At 43.5% G+C, this 18,868-nt stretch overlaps 1 protein-coding gene across 1 annotated transcript; it reads left to right on the top strand.

Moving 5' to 3' along the window:
* The first annotated feature begins 13,664 nt into the window (after window positions 1-13,664).
* On the top strand, window positions 13,665-15,111 carry LOC143964015 (olfactory receptor 11L1-like). Its single transcript, XM_077473734.1, has one exon. The coding sequence runs from the start codon at window positions 13,831-13,833 to the stop codon at window positions 14,575-14,577; it is 747 nt and encodes a 248-aa protein (XP_077329860.1). The 5' UTR covers window positions 13,665-13,830; the 3' UTR covers window positions 14,578-15,111.
* Window positions 15,112-18,868: the final 3,757 nt, after the last annotated feature.

Genomic DNA, 18,868 nt, shown 5'->3' with positions numbered 1-18,868 from the left:
TGGCCGTTGGTTTTCGGCCACCCCCTCTGGATCGCTCCTGGCCAATGAGAAGCTTCCTCCCCTGTGTATTGTTTACACAGGAAGGAGGAAGTGATGTCATTCTCCTCGGGGCGGTCTTTTTGACCGGACTACGAGGAGAAGAGTAAAAGTAAGTGTGCACCAACACTACACTGACATGTAGGTACACACAGGCACACAAACCCCCCCCGATCCCCCCCCCCCGATCGCCCCCCGATCCCCCCCGCCCCCCCTCCCCCCCCAGTCACAGTATCACTGATTGCATTGATCATTTCTTTACTGATCACTGCATTCAGTGTCAGTTGTGACAGTAAAAACTGTCAGGACAGTTAGTGTTAGGTCCAGGGTAGCCCCCTATCACCCCCCAATAAAGATTTAACCCCCTGATTGCCCCTAGAGTTAACCCTTTCACCCCCTTTTGCCAGTGTCACTAAGCGATCATTTTTCTGATCGCTGCATGTGTCGCTAGTGTCGCTAGGTAGCTAGTTATTTTTTTAGGTTCACCGCCAGGTTTTTATATCGCTAGGTACCCCGATATACTACCCAATAATGTTTTTAACCCCCTGATTGCCGCTAGTTAACCCTTTCACCCCCTTTTGCCAGTGTCACTAAGCGATCGTTTTTCTGATCGCTGCATTAGTGTCGCTACAGTCGCTAGGTAGCTAGTTATTTTTTTAGGTTCACCGCCAGGTTTTTATAGCGCTAGGTACCCCGATATACTACCCAATAATGTTTTTAACCCCCTGATTGCCGCTAGTTAACCCTTTCACCCCCTTTTGCCAGTGTCACTAAGCGATCATTTTTCTGATCGCTGCATGTGTCGCTAGGTAGCTAGTTATTTTTTTAGGTTCACCGCCAGGTTTTTATATCGCTAGGTACCCCGATATACTACCCAATAATGGTTTTAACCCCCTGATTGCCGCTAGTTAACCCTTTCACCCCCTTTTGCCAGTGTCACTAAGCGATCGTTTTTCTGATCGCTGCATTAGTGTCGCTACAGTCGCTAGGTAGCTAGTTATTTTTTTAGGTTCACCGCCAGGTTTTTATAGCGCTAGGTACCCCGATATACTACCCAATAATGGTTTTAACCCCCTGATTTCCGCTAGTTAACCCTTTCACCCCCTTTTGCCAGTGTCACTAAGCGATAATTTTTCTGAACGCTGCATCAGTGTCGCTAGTGTCGCTAGGTAGCTAGTTATTTTTTTAGGTTCACCGCCAGGTTTTTATAGCGCTAGGTACCCCGATATACTACCCAATAATGGTTTTAACCCCCTGATTGCTGCTAGTTAACCCTTTCACCCCCTTTCACCAGCGATCACAGTATAAGTGTCACTGGTGACGCTGGTTAGCCAGTTAGTTATTTAGGTTCCCCGTCAGGTTTTTATATAGCGCCAGGGACCCCCATATACTACCTAATAAAAATGTGAACCCCCTGATTGCCCCTAGTTAACCCTTTCACCACTGATCACCGTATAAGTGTTACGGGTGACTCTGGTTAGTTTGTTTTTTATAGCATTTTATATTCAAATCCGGAAGGCAGTGCTTGGTTTTCGGGGTCCCGTACGTGGCTAGGCTCCCAAAAAGTCCCCCACATGTGGTATCCCCGTACTCGGGAGAAGCAGCAGAATTTATTTTGGGGTGTAATTTGACTTCTGCCCATAGCATGTGTGAGCAATATATCATTTAGTGACAACTTTGTGCAAAAAAAAAAAAAAGTTTGTAATATTCCCGCAACTTTTGGCAAAATATAAAATATTCCATGGACTCAACATGCCTCTCAGTAAATAGCTTGGGGTGTCTACTTTCCAAAATGGGGTCATTTGGGGGGGTTTTGTGCTATTTTGGCATTTTATGGCCTTCGAAACTGTGATAGGTAGTGAGGAGTTAAATCAAAAATTTGCACCCTTAGAAATCCTGAAGGTGGTGATTGGTTTTCGGGGTGCCGTGCGCGACTAGACTCCCAAAAAGTCCCACACATGTGGTATCCCCGTACTCGGGAGAAGCAGCAGAATGTATTTTGGGGTGTCATTTCACATATGCCCATAGCATGTGTGAGCAATATATCATTTAGTGACAACTTGGTGCAAAAAAAAAAAAGTTTGTAATATTCCCGCAACTTGTGGCAAAATATAAAATATTCCATGGACTCAACATGCCTCTCAGTAAATAGCTTGGGGTGTCTACTTTCCAAAATGGGGTCATTTTGGGGGGTTTTGTGCTATTTTGGCATTTTATGGCCTTCGAAACTGTGATAGGTAGTGAGGAGTTAAATCAAAAATTTGCACCCTTAGAAATCCTGAAGGTGGTGATTGGTTTTCGGGGTGCCGTGCGCGACTAGACTCCCAAAAAGTCCCACACACGTGGTATCGCCATACTCGGGAGAAGTAGCGGAATATATTTTGGGGTGCAATTCCACATATAACCATGGCATGTGTGAGCAATATATCATTTAGTGACAACTTTTTGTAAAAAAAAATTTTTTATTTTTTTTTTGTCATTATTCAATCCCTTAGGACAAAAAAAATAAATATTCAATGGGCTCAACATACCCATCAGCAATTTCCTTGGGGTGTCTACTTTCCAAAATGGGGTCATTTGGGGGGGATTTGTACTGCCCTGCCATTTTAGCACCTCAAGAAATGAGATCGGCAGTCATAAATTAAAAGCTGTGTAAATTCCAGAAAATGTACTCTAGTTTGTAGACGCTATAACTTTTGCGCAAACCAAAAAATATACGCTTATTGACATTTTTTTTACTAAAGACATGTGGCTGAATAAATTTTGCCCTCAATGTATGACTAAAATTTAGTTTATTCGATTTTTCTTATAACAAAAAGAAGAAAATATCTTTTTTTTTCAAAATTTTCGCTCTTTTTCCATTTATATCGCAAAAAAAAAAAATCGCAGAGGCAATCAAATACCATCAAAAGAAAGCTCTATTTGTGGGAAGAAAAGGACGCAAATTTCGTTTGGGTGCAATATTGCATGACCGCGCAATTACCAGTTAAAGCAGCGCAGTGCGAAATTGCAAAAAGACCTCTGGTCCTTAAGGTGTTTATCGGTCCGGAGCTGAAGTGGTTAAAATCACTACTCCCAAAAAACGGCTGGTTTTAAAACTTTTTTTGCATTGATACATGTCCCCTAGGGCAGGACCTGGGTCCCCAAACACTTTTTATGAGAATACCATGCATATAAGCCTTTAAAATTATCACTTTTGATTATTCATGTTCATGTCCCATAGACTTTAATGGTGTTCGTGTGTTCATACAAATTTTTTGCCTGTTCGCATGTTCTGGATACGAACCAAACAGGGGGTTGTTCGGCTCATCCCTAACAGTAGCTATTGCAGTAGAGAGACTCACACCGACCAGATGGATAAGTATACAAGCAGGTCACCCTATTGGATGACGCAGGCTCACTCAAAGTGTGGGCTGTAAGCATTAACTGGTATTCACCAGTGCTCCTGATGGAGGGGATGGGCTTTGCTGCAGGTTAGTATCAAGTTACAGTCCTCAGGATTACCCCACCAGGGAGGGAGCAAGCTGGGGTCCAATAGCAGGTATAGTAGGTAGGGTTCAAGCAGAAGCATAGTCAGTAAACAAGTCAAAACTTAGTAACATGTGATTGCAGGTTTGGATAGAGCAGAAGCATAGTCTTTTCATGTTTGTCTTTAAAACTGCTGGTATGTGCTAACTAAACCATCTCCACCCAAAAACTGAAACACTGCTATCTGCTTTTCATGTGTGTCTTTAAAACTGCTGGTATGTTATTTTTGCTCAACAGTCTGTAGCCCTGTCCACATTACAATGCTTTATTATCTCACTTGTCTTACCCAAAATTATGGCCCGTCTAACTTTAGTGCCCTCTTGCTAGTCTGTTTCTGAAGTTAGAATTTTTCCCTGTTAACCAGCTAAGCTTTATTACCTCCTGAGTGATAATTGAATTCCACCCACACCCCACCCCTATCAGTCTAAAGATAAGCTTCTTTTGGGGGAAGCTATTGCAGGGGGCACATTTGCAACAGGGGCTCTTTCTCCAAGTGGGGGGATTTCTATAAGTGGAAGCACTTCTGTCTCTGCACTTCAGCGAATGCACAAAGCGAAGGAACATAAGAAAATACTTTGAAAAACACCGCAAAGACACCAGGTGACCTTGTTTACCCCTTAAGCTCTTTCTCCTTATAACATGCACTCTCTACCACTCCTGTTGACAGCTCTGTCCTCTATCCTAAAACTATCTCTCCTTCACCCCTCTTCTCCCCCCCACAGCATATATATATCACCCTCACTTCTGTTCTCTCCTTATTACTGCACCCACCAACTCTGGAGATATATTCCCAAACCCCGGGCCTCCATCAAACTGTACCCCTTGCACCCATCACCCTGCACCCTCTGGCAGCAGCCACAACCAACACAATTTAATTCCCATTTCTATTTTTCCCAAGACCAGACTCCCTTTCTCTTGTGCCATTTGGAACTCCTGCTCTGTCTGCAACAAACTCAACTCTCTCCATGGGATCTTTATCGCCAACTCATTTAACCTACTCGCCCTTACTGAAACATGGCTCCACGAATCCGACACTGCGTCTTCTGCTGCCCTATGGTGGACTTCTGTGGACTCACTCCCCCAGATCCAATGGACTAAAGGGAGGAGGTTTCGGAATTCTTCTAGCCCCACATTGCACCTTTCAGGTACTTCAGCCACCTCCCTCTCTGTCACTCTCCTCTTTCGAAGCACATTGCATTCGTCATTTCACTCCAATTTATCTAAGGAAAGCTGTGATCTACAGGCCCCCTGGACCAGTATCAACATTTCTTGATGACTTCTCTGCCTGGCTACCCTACTTTCTTTCTTCTGAAATCCCCACAATCATTCTCGGGGACTTCAACATCCCTATTAATACTAACACTCCTGCCCCTTCCAAACTTCTCAGCCTAACCCCCTCCTTTGACCTGAAGCAGTGGATATATGCTCCTACTCTGAAGGTAATATCCTTGACCTCGTTTTCTCTCACCTTTGCACTCCATGCAACCTCTCTAACCATCCATTCCCTCTCTCTGATAACCACCTTATTAGTTTCACTCTCTCCCTCTCCTTCACCTCCTCTCCCTCCAACCATGTAAAAGTTACCCGCAGAAACTTACGTCATCTCAACCCTTCTCTTCTCTGCTATTGACAACCTCTACGACACAATCTCACCCCTATCCTGCACCAACCTAGCCACTTCTGTCTACAACACTTCACTTCTAGCCTCACTGGACTCACTGGCCCCCCTCACTACACACAGAATCAAACCCCGACCCCTTCAACCTTGGCAAACAGATGTTACTAGAAGTCTGAAAAAATGTAGTCGTGCTCATGAACGCCTGTGGCATAAGACCAAGTCTCAAAAAGATTTCAACCAATATAAATCTGCCCTCCAAAAATACAATTCCAGCCTCCTCTCTGCCAAGCAGACCTATTTTATCACTCTCATCAGCAACTTATCATCCCGTCCCCATCAACTCTTCTCTACCTTCAACTCTCTACTTCGCTCTCCACCGCCTCCACCCGCCAACTCACTCACTGCCCAGGAGATTGCTAATCACTTCAAACAGAAGATTGATACAATTTGCGCGGAGATCTCTACTGTTCTGATACCCTCCATGCTTTACACATCATGCCCACAGGCACAATCATTACTTCCCTCTTTCAACCCCACCCCTATAGATGAAGTTGCTAAACTACTTGGTAATGTCCACCTTACCACCTGCCCTCTGGATCCTGTTCCCTCACAAATGCTACGTTCACCCTCTGGCTCTATACTACACTCTCTAACCCACATCTTAAATCTCTCCCTCTCTTCTGGCATCTTCCCCAACTCTCTACATGCGCTTGTCAGACCAATACTTAAAAAGCCCTCACTCGACCCAGCCAATCCTAAAAACCTACGCCCCATCTCCTTGCTCCCCTTCTTATCCAAACTCCTTGAATGTCTGGTCTACAACCGACTGATCCTCCACCTCACTGATAATAGCCTTCTTTATCCCCTTCAGTCTGGATTTCATCCTCAACACTCCACAGAATCTGTTCTCCTAAAACTAACAAATGGTCTACTAACGGCCAAAACCATTCAACATTATTCAGTACTCCTCCTCCTGGACCTCTCTGCTGCCTTTGACACGGTTGACCACCCCCTCCTCCTCAAAAAACTTCACACCTTTTGTCTCCATGACTGTACTCTTAGCTGGTTCTCTTCCTACTTATCCAACCGCACCTTTACTGTTTCTTACAACTCTACTTCCTCCTCTGATCTTCCTTTCTCTGTTGGGGTCCCCCAAGGTTCTGTTCTTGGACCGCTCCTATTTTCAATCTACACTTCCTCCCTGGGTCAACTGATAGCCTCCCATGGCTTCCAATACCACATTTAGGCTGACGACATCCAAATCTATTTCTCTACCCCTCAGCTCACTCCCTTTGTCTCCTCACGTATCACAAATTTACTATCAGATATATCAGTCTGGATGTCACACCACTTCCTCAAACTCAATCTATCCAAAACCGAACTTGTAATTTTTCCTCCCCCATATGCCCCTTCCCCTGATCTCACTGTCCAAATTGATGGCACAACCATAAGCCCATCCCCACATGCCAAGGGTCTAGGTATAGTCCTGGACTCTGAACTCTCCTTCAAGCAACACATCCAATCACTGTCCAAATCCTGCCACCTCAACCTCCGAAACATCTCCAAAATACGCCCCGTTCTAACCAATGACACAACAAAGCTCTTAATTCACTCATTGGTCATCTCTCGCCTCGACTACTGCAACTCCCTTCTCATTGGCTTACCTCTACATAGTCTATCACCTCTTCAATACATCATGAATGCTGCTGCCAGACTCATCCACCTTACCAATCGCTCTGACTCTGCTACTCCTCTCTGTCAATCCCTCCACTGGCTTCCACTCAGGCAAATAATTAAATTCAAAATACTATCAACTATGTACAAAGGCATCCACAACTCTGCCCCAGCTACATCACTAGCTTAGTCTCTAAATACCAACCCACTCGTTCTCTTCGTTCCTCTCAAGACCTCCTGCTCTCTGGCTCCCTCATCACCTCCTCCCATGCTCGCCTCCAGGACTTTTCCAAAGCCTCTCCAATCCTATGGAATGCCCTACCCCAATCTGTCCGACTCTCTCCTACTTTATTAGCTTTTAGGCGATCCCTGAAAAACCTTCTATTCAGAGAAGCCTATCCTACCCACACCTAACAATTGTATATTCATTTTCTCCATCAGCTCATCCCCCACAGTTATTACCTTTTTTGTTTCAACTTGACCCTCCCTTCTAGATTGTAAGCTCTAACGAGCAGGGCCCTCTGATCCCTCCTGTATTGTATTGTATTGTAAGTGTACTGTCTGCCCTCATGTTGTAAAGCGCTGTGCAAACTGTTGGCACTGTATAAATCCTGAATAATAATAATAGTCAAGGAACAAGCAAAAGGTTCATATAGAATGGCTGTAGGTTGGGATTAAGCAGAAGCGTAATTGAACAAGCCAAATGTCAGTAATGAGTGGTAGTGGTGATAAGGGCAGCTGCAGTTGTGCAAGGAAGCAATATATTGCCTGGAAAGAGCATAATAATCTGGCAAACTGGAAGTGTAGAGACATGGCTTAAAACAGGAGTTTTATAAGTGGAGCGAGGAGTTCAAAGTTCACGATAAACAAGAGAAAAGGCCAGATTGTCCTAAGTTATCATAGGGGGTGCTGTTCAGAATCTCAGGTGGCTGAGCAAGAAGAGCCACTGCTGGATACAGCAGAGATCACAGGGTTCAGATCCTGGCACTGGCCATCCACAAAACATGTCTGCTTGAACAAGTGCATAATCATAAGATCCTGACTTGGGTATCTGATATAATTGGGTACATCATTCTGTAATCTCTGAAAGGAATATTCGGTTTTTGGTAACTCCTTTGATAACAGGTAAAACAAGAAGCTGTATATTTGTAAGCAACTGTGGTGAACCCTGGTGCTATTCAATGTTCATTTACTTAGGCAGCCAGAACTGCTTTTGAATGATCACATGGTCCATGGGAGAAGAATGACTAGCAGACATAAAAGCTCACCATTTTCCAAAGTCTTGTTTCATCTATGAACCACTTGTTCTTCTCATTCTGGAGTACTTGTAGTTTAAAAGGGTTCTAAAGCCTCATTGACTCAGACACAGCAGTGGGAGCCATTAGCTCTGGCTGCTATCAACCACAGCCAGTGAGGAGGGAGTAGGGGCATGGCTGAGCCATACTTTGAGTGTCTTATGGACACACAAATCCAACTTGGGAGCAAGCAGGTATGAGTGCCCCTATAGCAAGTGGTTTGCTATGGGTACACTGTTATCTATAACAATCTGATGGACAGTAGAAAACCATAGCATACCACATAACCACCATTCAATATAGTTCAATTAGAGGGGGAAATAGGTACCCTTTGTTCTGAAAAAGCCATACTGATCAAGGAATGCTTATCATAGCAAGCAACCTGGCAGGCCGCAGGAAAAGGGAGGGACGAGAGAGTGCCCCCTCCTGAACCGTACCATGCCATATGCCCTCAACATGGGTTGTGTGCTTTGGGGTCCCCCCAAATCACCTTGTCCCCATGTTGATGGGACAAGGGCATCATACCCACAACCCTTGCCCGGTGGTTGTAGGGGCCTGTGGGCAGGGGCTTATCAGATTCTGAAAGCCCCCTTAACCACTTGACCACTGGGCACTTAAACACCCTTAATAACCAGACCAATTTTCAGCTTTCGGTGCTCTCGCATTTTGAATGACAATTACTCAGTCATGCAACACTGGACCTATATGAAATTTTTGTCCTTTTTTTCACACAAATAGAGCTTTCTTTTGGTGGTATTTAATCACCGCTGGGTTTTTTATTTTTTGTGCTATAAAAGAAAAAATACCGAAAATTCAGTAAAAAAATGAATTTTTCTTTGTTTCTGTTAGAAAATTTAGCAGATTAGTAATTTTTTCTTCATAAATTTTGGCCAAAATTTATACTACTACATATCTTTGGTAAAAATAAGTACAAATTGGTGGATATTATTTGGTCTTTGTGAAAGTTATAGAGTCCACAAGCTATGGTGCCAATATCTGAAAATTGATCACACCTGAAGTACTGACGGCCTATTTCAATTCTTGAGACCCTAACATGCCAGAAAAGTACAAATACCCCCCAAATGACCCCTTTTTGGAAAGAAGACATTCCAAGGTATTTAGTAAGAGGCATGATGAGTTTTTTGAAGTTGGCATTTTTTCCCACAATTCTTTGCAAAATCAAGATTCTTTTTACTTTTTTTTTTTTCACAAAATTGTCATATTATCAGGTTATTTCTCACACACAGCATATGCATACCACAAATTACACCCCAAAACACATTCTGCTATTACTCCCGAGTATGGCGATACCACATGTGTGAGACTTTTACACAGTGTGGCCACATACAGAGGCCCAACATGCATGGAGCGCCATCAGGTGTTCTGGAGCACCCAGGACAATTTCTCTCCTACATGTAAAAATCATCATTTATTTGCTAGAAAATTACATAGAACTCCAAAACATTATATATGTTTTTTTAGCAAACACCCTGGAGAATACAATGGTGGTCTTTGCAACTTTTTATCTCGCACGGTATTTGCGCAGTAATTTTTCGAATGCTTTTTTTTTGAAAAAAAAACAGTTTTGTGCTTAAAAAAAAAAAAAACACAGTAAAGTTAGCCCAATTTTTGCATAATGTGAAAGATGAAGTTACGCTGAGTAAATAGATACCTAATATGTCACTCTTCAAAATTGCACACGCTCGTGGAATGGCGCCAAACGTCGCTACTTAAAAATCCCCATAGGGGACAATTTAAATGTTTTTTACTGGTTATATGTTTTTAGTTACAGAGGAGGTCTAGGGCTAGAATTATTGCTCTCGCTCTAAAGTTCGCAGCGATACCTCACATGTGTGGTTTGAACACCGTTTTCATATGTGGGCGGGACTTACGTATGCGTTCGCTTCTGCATGCGAGCACATGGGGACAGGGGCGCTTTAAAAAAAAACATTTTTTTTATTGTTCATTTTACTTTATTTATTTTAGTTTGACATTTTTTTCCACAAAAATAATTTTTTTGATCACTTTTATTCCTATTACAAGGAATGTAAACATCCCTTGTAATAGGAATATGGCATGACAGGTCCTCTTTACAGTGAGATGTGGGGTCAATAAGACCCCGCATCTCACCTCTAAGCTGGGAAGCCTGAAAAAAAAAAAAGATTCTGGCTTTGATGGTATTAGCGATTCGGTAGAAGCACCGGAGGGCGGAGGGCGGAGGGCGGCGGGAGGGGGGGGGATGTCTATGGCTGGGTATTGCAGGGTATCACCGACTATGGCTGGGTATCTCAGAGTATGGCTGGGTATCTCAGAGTATGGCTGGGTATCTCAGAGTATGGCGTTGCAGAGCATTGCAGGGTATTGGCGGGTGTTGCAGAGCATTGCAGAGTGTTGCAGGGTATTGGCGGGTGTTGCAGAGCATTGCAGAGTGTTGCAGGGTATTGGCGGGTGTTGCGGAGTGTTGCAGGGTATTGCAGGGTATTGTGGAGTGTTGCAGAGTGTTGCAAGGTGTTGCAAGGTGTTGCGGAGTGTTGCAAGGTGTTGCAGAGTGTTGCAGGGTGTTGCAGAGTGTTGCAGAGTGTTGCAGAGTGTTGCAGAGCGTTGCGGAGTGTTGCAGGACGTTGCGGAGTGTTGCAGGGCATTGCAGAGTGTTGCAGGGCATTGCAGAGTGTTGCAGGGCATTGCAGAGTAATGGCAGGGTATTGCAGAGTAATGGCAGGGTATTGCAGAGTAATGCAGAGTAATGGCAGGGTATTGCAGAGTAATGCAGGGAATCGAGGGGTTAATTTTCGGTGAGCAGCGATGTGGGCACTGCAGATGCAGCCCACATCGCTGCTGACACCGATCTCTTCCCCCTCCGCTGTACCGATCGGTACAGAGAGGGGGAGGGAGGAACCGGCGACATAACATGACGCTGGCTTGTTTACAAGTGATCACTCCGTCATTTGACGGAGCGATCACGTGGTAAACGGCCGCGATGAGCGGCCGTTTACCGTGATTCGTGATGCGCCGGGTCCACTGGACCCAGCGGTCACGGATGCTCTCGTGTGCGCGCCCCGGGGGGCGCGCGAGAGCAGAATTCTGGGAGGCCGTTAATTAACGGCCTCTCAGAGTTAAACAACCGCCCTGAAGCCGTTAATCGGCAATGGGCGGTTGTTAAGTGGTTAAACAAGGGGGCCCCTATATCCTGCCCCCCATGTGAATGGGTATGGGGTACATTGTAGCCCTTACTCATTCACCAAAAAAGTGCCAAAAAAGTAAAAATGACAGGAGACGGTTTTGGACAATTCCTTTATTTAAAAAAAAATCGTCCCACAATGTAAATCCATCTTCAATCACAGCACCGATGGACCAGAAAAAAAAAAGAAAATGGAAAAACTTTGCCTCGATGGGAGGCATCCGGCCGACTGCAGCCTTTTCCAACTGACAGCTCTTATATAGCCAAGGGTGGGGCAACCCAGTGACGTAAAAACATCACATGACATCAGAAGGGATGGGGTCACCCAGTTACGTCACCGGGTGGCCCCACCCTTGGCTATATAAGAGCTGTCAGCGGGAAAAGGCTGCAGTCGGCGAGACGCCCCCCATCAAGTTTTTCCATTATTTATTTTTATTTATTCTTTTATTTTTTTCGGTCCGTCGGCGCTGTGATTGAAGATGGATTTACATTAGGGGACACATTTTTGTCTCCTGTCATTTTTACTTTTTTAAACACTTTTTTTGGTGAATGAGTAGGGGTACAATGTACCCGATACCCATTAACATAGGGGGGTGGGATTTGGGAGATTCTGATAAGCCCCCCGCCCACAACCACCAGGTAAGGGTTGTGGGGATGAGGCCCTTGTCCCCATGTTGAGGGCATGTGGCCTGGTATGGTTCAAGGGTCGGGCATTCGGCCGCCCCCCCTTTTCCTGTGGCCTGCCAGGGTGCATGCTCGGATAAGGGTCTGGTATGGATTTTGGGTGGACCCCCAACGCCATTTATTCTACATTTTGGTGCGAGGTTCCCCTATTTATTCATACCAGACCTGAAGGGCCTGTTATGGACTGGGGGGGGACCCATTTTTTTCATTGATTTTTATCTATATTGCTGGGATCCGAAAATACATTACAGTCGCAAGCAATTTTAAATGACATTTTTTTCCTTTAGAAATGTCATTTTGCTGTGACACTGTTATGAACATGGGAAAGATGTGCTATTTTACAGGCAGACTAATGGAGCGTACATACCATCAGAATTCATAGCTTTTTCCGACGGAATTCCGCACAATCTTGGCTTACATACACACGGTCACACAAAAGTTCGCTGAACTTTCGACTGTCAAGAATGCGGCGACGTAGAACAACACTACGATGAGCCAAGAAAATGAAGTTCAATTCTTCCGAGCATGCGTGAAATTGTTTCCGAGCATGCGTAGGAATTTTGCGCGTCGGAATTGCTACAGACGATTGGGATTTCCGATCAAAACTTTTTCCGTCTGAAAAATTGAGAACCTGCTCTCAATCTTTTCGCTCAGCAAAATTCCGGCCAGCAAAATTACGATGAAGCATACATACGGTCGCATTTTTTGACGAAAAGCTCTCATCGGTCTTTTGCTGGCCGAATTTCCGATCGTGTGTATGCGGCATAAGAGGACCCCCAGGCATATTATTTAAAGGAATATTTCATTTTTATTGTTTCACTTTAAGCATTATTAAAATCCCTGCTCCTGAAAAAATGGCCATTTTTAAAACTTTTTTTTGCATTGATACATGTCCCCTGGGGCAGGACCCAGGTCCCAAAACACTTTTTAGGGTAATACCTTGCATATAAGCCTTTAAAATGTGTACTTTTGATTTTTCGTGTTTGTTTCCCATAGTCTCTAATTGTGTTTGCACAAATTTTTTGCCTGTTTGCATATTCTTCTGTGAACGGAACCAGGGGGCATTTGGCTTATCCCTACTTATAATTATGGTACAGAGGGGATTACAAGGTTTAGTATAAGTTATGAGAGCAGCAGGTGCGGGGGTGGGGGCAAGCACTGCTATGAGCAGACAGGCAAGGAGGGGAGGGGGGGGACAAAGGAGACACAGACACAGGAGAGCAGGGCTGCAGATGACAAAGGCACGTAAATGGATCAAGGTGTTAGGGCTCGGAAACCCTTATTATTGTGGTCAGTTTACAGGGGGAGGGTATAGCCAGGCAGGACCAGCCAGGTATTTCAGGTGTTACAGGGGGCCAAAAGATACAGCACAAGCACTGTGCTGTATAGCATGCTTTAAGGGAACAGGAACTGTTTTTTTTTATTTATTTTTGGGGGGGGGGTTAACAAACACTTTAATTTTATAGTCATTTATTCTAAGCTGTTTCAGGCTGGAAATCATCAATCCAGTGTATGGAACAATTGCTTCTGGACAATATGGCTTGGGGACCAACAACAATGAATTGTGGGAAGTTTAACGTGATGGACGTTCTTCTTATTTCTTCTTATTTCAGCCTAAATTATTATGTATTTTCTTGTTCTCTTACCAGGTGATCTATCACAATAATGTAACCTATATTATACTAACAGGTTTTCCAAATCTAAAATACATCAAAATTCTATTTTTCTTGGTGCTGTTTTTCATATATTGTGTTACTATTTCTGGAAATCTTTTTATTGTGGTTTTATTTCATCTGAGTACAACACTTCAGTCTCCCATGTACCTCTTCATCACCCAACTATCATTGCTTGATATCATTCTGTCTACAGATATTCTTCCCAACCTTCTTGATATTACCTTACATGATGGATGTGCCATGTCTCTTGCTGGATGTATCATCCAGTTTTCCTTCTTTGCCCATGCTGAGGCCTCAGAGTGTTTTCTACTGACTGTGATGTCCTATGACCGGTATTTGGCTATTTGTAAGCCCCTACATTATAACGCTATAATAAACCAATCAATTTGCATTAAATTAGTGATTATCATTTGGTTACTGGGTTTCAAAATGACATTGGTTAATTCTATATCTTTGTGCAGTCTATTCTACTGTGGACCAAACACCATTCATCACTTCTTCTGTGACTATCTACAAATACTTGAGCTTTCCTGCTCTGATATTTCATGGATTCATATTCAGACCTATCTAGTAGGTATCATTTGTGTCGTAGCACCTTTTATGATAATTGTTATATCTTATATCTGCATCGTTATAACCATCCTCAAAATTAAATCAATTACAGGAAGAAAGAAGGCCTTCACCACATGCAGCTCTCACTTGACCGTAGTTTGCATTTTTTATGGGACGCTAATTGCTGTGTATATGTTTCCAACCAAAGGTCAACTAGATATTCTAAGCAAGGTCCTCTCTCTCTTTTACACTGTAATGACTCCATTGCTTAATCCGATCATATATACGTTCAGGAACAAGGACTTTAAAAAAGCTATTGAGAAAGTAAAATCCTAAGTTTTTCAATTTAAATGCAAGTGTGATAGATAACTACATAAAAAATATATATTCTCAGTCTTCTTTATGCTGGATTTCCATATACTGTATCATATACTGTACATATATTGAATTGCTGGATAAATCAAATTGCTAATTATCCAATCACATAGCAGCAACTCTATGCATTTAGACATCTAGACGTGGTGACTATGACTTGCTGAAGTTCAAACCGATAATCAGAATGGGGAAGAATGGGGAAGAAAGGGGAATGACTTTGAACGTGGGATGGTTATTGGTGCCAGACAGGCTGATTTGAGTATTTCAAAAACTGCTCTACGGGAATTTTCACCCACAACCATCTCTCAGGTTTATAGAGGATGCTTACATGGATGAGCTGAACACCCCCTGGTTCGGTTCACACCAGAACATGCGAACAGGCAAAAAATTTGGACAAACACACAAACACTGTTAAAGTTTATGGGACACGAACATGAAAAATCAAAAATGCTAATTTTAAAGGCTTATATGCAGGTTATTGTTATAAAAAGTGGTTAGGGACCCAGGTCCTGTCTCAGCGGACATGCATCAATGCAAAAAGAAGTTTTAAAAACATTTTTCGGCAGCAGTGATTTTAATAATGCTTAAAGTGAAACAATAAAAATGAAATATTCCTTTAAATATTGGGCCTGGGGAGTGTCTATAGTATGCCTGTAAAGCGGTACATTTTTCCCGTGTTTAGAACAGTACCACAGCAAAATTATATTTCTAAAGGAAAAAAGTAAGTTAAAACTTATTGTGGCTACAATGAATTGTTGGGTCTTAGCAATATAGATACAATTAATTGAAAAAAATGGCATGGGTTCCCCCCCCAGTCCATTACGAGGGCCTTTGGGTCTGGTATGAATATTAAGGGGAACCATGAACCAAAAAAAAAATTGTGGGGGTCCCCCCAAAATCCATACCAGGCCTTTCAGGTCTGGTATGGAAATTAAGGTGAACCCTGTGCAAATTTGATTTTAAAAATGGCGTAGGGGTCCCCCCAAAATCCATACCAGACCCTTGTCCATACCCGACAATTCATTACAGCCGTAATCAGTTTTAAGTGACTATTTTCCTTTAGAAATGTAATTTTTCTGTGTTACTATTCTAAACACGGGAAAACTGTGTCACTTTAAAGGCATAATATAGACACCCCCCAGGCACAATACTTAAAGGAATATTTTGTTTTTATTGTTTCTTTTTATTGTTTTTATTGAGCTTGCTTCCACTGCATGCCGCAGGAGCGTGCCCGCAGGTCGGGAGGACTTGATGTCCCCCGGCATCCCACGTTTGCACACAGGCAGAACTGGGAAATGTAAACAAGGCATTTCATCGTTCTGACAAGAGACATGACAGGGATCTACTGTTCCCAGTGGTCGGGAACAGTGATCGCTGTCATATCCCAGTAAGCCTATCTCCCCACAGTTAGGGGATCACAGTTAACCCCTTTATGGCTCCCTAATGTTAAGCCCTTCCCTGCCAGTGATATTTACACAGTAATCACAGTATTTATAGCTCTGATCACTGTATAATTTTCAATGGTCCCAAAAAAGGGACCTCAATGTCACAGTCATGATAAAAACCATGTTTGTAGATAAGTGAAAACAGACACAGTGTAGACTTGCTGTTTCACAGTATAAATCTTCCTCCCTGCACTCAACAAATGCATGATTAGAAAATCCAAAGCAAACTTTCAGGTCTTTCATCTCTTACCCAGTCTTCTTCTTAATCCTTCCACTCTGAAATATGCTCTCTCCTCCTCTCCTACTCGCAGCTGTGTTATCTCTCCTTAACCACTTGACCACTGGGCACTTAAACACCCTTAATAACCAGACCAATTTTCAGCTTTTGGTGCTCTCACATTTTGAATGACAATTACTCAGTCATGCAACACTCTACCCAGATGAAATTTTTGTCCTTTTTTTCACACAAATAGAGCTTTCTTTTGGTGGTATTTAATCACCTCTCAGTTTTTTATTTTTTGTGCTATAAAAGAAAAAAGACTGAAAATTCTGTAAAAAAAAATAATTTTTCTTCGTTTCTGTTATAAAATTTAGCAGATTAGTAATTTTTTCTTCATAAATTTTGGCCAAAATTTATACTACTACATATCTTTGGTAAAAATAAGTACAAATTAGTGGATATTATTTGGTCTTTGTGAAAGTTATAGAGTCCACAAGCTATGGTGCCAATATCTAAAAAATTGATCACACCTGAAGTACTGACGGCCTATTTCAATTCTTGAGACCCTAACATGCCAGAAAAGTACAAATATCCCCCAAATTACCCCTTTTTGGAAAGAAGACATTCCAAGGTATTTAGTAAGAGGCATGATGAGTTTTTTGAAGTTGTCATTTTTTCCCACAATTCTTTGCAAAATCAAGATATTTTTTCCTTTTTTTTTTCCACAAAATTGTCATATTATCAGTTTATTTCTCACACACAGCATATGCATACCACAAATTACACCCCAAAACACATTCTGCTATTACTCCCGAGTACGGCGATACCACATGTGTGAGACTTTTACACAGCGTGGCCACATACAGAGGCCCAAAATGCAGGGAGCGCCATCAGGCGTTCTGGAGCACCCAGGACAATTCTGACATTTCTCTCCTACATGTAAATATCATCATTTATTTGCTAGAAAATTACACAGAACCCCAAAACATTATATATTTTTTTTTTAGCAAAGACCCTGGAGAATACAATGGTGGTCGTTGAAATTTTTTATCTCACTTAGTATTTGCGCAGCAATTTTTCGAATGCGTTTTTTTGGGGGAAAAAACTGTTTTGTGCTTAAAAAAAAAAAAAAAAAAAAAACTGTAAAGTTAGCCCAATTTTTGCATAATGTGAAAGATGAAGTTATGCTGAGTAAATAGATATCAAACATGTCACTCTTCAAAATTGCACATGCCCGTGGAATGGCGCCAAACCTCTCTACTTAAAAATCCCCATAGGCGATGCTTTAAATTTTTTTTACTGGTTACATGTTTTGAGTTACAGAGGAGGTCTAGGGCTAGAATTATTGCTCTCGCTCTAACATTCACGGCGATACCTCACATGTGTGGTTTGAACACCGTTTTCATATGTGGGCGGGGCTTACGTATGCGTTCTCTTCTGCATGCAAGCACATGGGGACAGGGGCACTTTAACCAGTTGCCGACCGCCGCACGCCGATGTACGTCGGCAGAATGGCACGGGCAGGCATAAGGGCTTACATGTACGTCCCTTGCCTCCCGCGGGTCGGGGGCCCGATCGGGCCCCCGCCTGGTGCCTGCGGCGGTCGGTTTTCGTCCGGGAGCGATCCGGGACGAGGGGGTGGCCATTCATTCATGGCCACCCCCTCGCGATCGCTCCCGACGAATAGAAATCCCCCGTGACATCACTTCCTCTCCTGTAATGTAAACACAGGAGAGGAAGTGATGTATTCTCTCCTCCGTGTCGGTATTTTTCGTTCCGACACGGAGGAGAGCGGATCGGTGAGTTGCACCAACACTCTACACACACAGTAGAACATGCCAGGCACACTCACACCCCCCCTTTACCCCCCGATCACCCCCCCAATTACCCCTGCCCCCCAGTCACAGTGACACCAATGTCATTTTTTTTTTTTTTTTGCATTGGTGTCATTTGTGACTGTAATAACTGTTAGGGCAGTTAGAGTTAGCCCCCTTTAGTTCTAATGTACCCCCCTAACCCCCCCAATAAAGGTTTAACCCCGTGATCACCCCCCGTCGCCAGTGTCACTAAGGCTGGGTTCACATTGCAGCGGTTTATGAGAACGAATGTGATTCGCACCGCACTGCAGTGCAAATCACATCCGATCTCTGTGCAATTCGAGTTCAGCCATTCGCCGCACCCGCCACACCCGCCGCACCCGCCGCAAATTCGCACGGGACCCTTTTTTTGGCCCGCAGCAGAATCGGATCGCATGGGTGTTCACACCATGCGATCCGAGTTTGCAGATCGCACTGCGATATGCGAACTGATCTGGGGGTGTCAGTAACATTTCACTGACACTCCCAGCAGTTCGCATAGGGCAGTGTGAACTGCCGCCGGGAGGCATGCGATGCGGGAACCCGCCGAGGATTCGCGGCGTTTCCGCATCGCTCCAGTGTGAACCCAGCCTAATAAGCGATCATTTTTCTGATCGCTGTATTAGTGTCACAGGTGACGCTAGTTAGGCAGGTAGGTATTTAGGTTCGCCGCAGCTTTTTATAGCGCCAGGGACCCCCATATACTACCGCATAAAGCCCCCTGATTGCCC

The sequence above is a fragment of the Lithobates pipiens genome, unplaced genomic scaffold, assembly GCF_037356315.1.
Source record: "Lithobates pipiens isolate NorthernLeopardFrog02 unplaced genomic scaffold, aLitPip1_a1.2 Scaffold_8, whole genome shotgun sequence".
NCBI lineage: Eukaryota > Metazoa > Chordata > Amphibia > Anura > Ranidae > Lithobates > Lithobates pipiens.
Note: the sequence above shows the minus strand (reverse complement) of the source record. Positions and strands in the feature narration are given on the sequence as shown.

What these genes read in the sequence shown, in the direction of transcription:
- LOC143964015 (XM_077473734.1), top strand. Translation starts at nt 13,831, where the DNA reads ATGTACCTCTTCATCACCCAACTATCATTGCTTGATATCATTCTGTCT.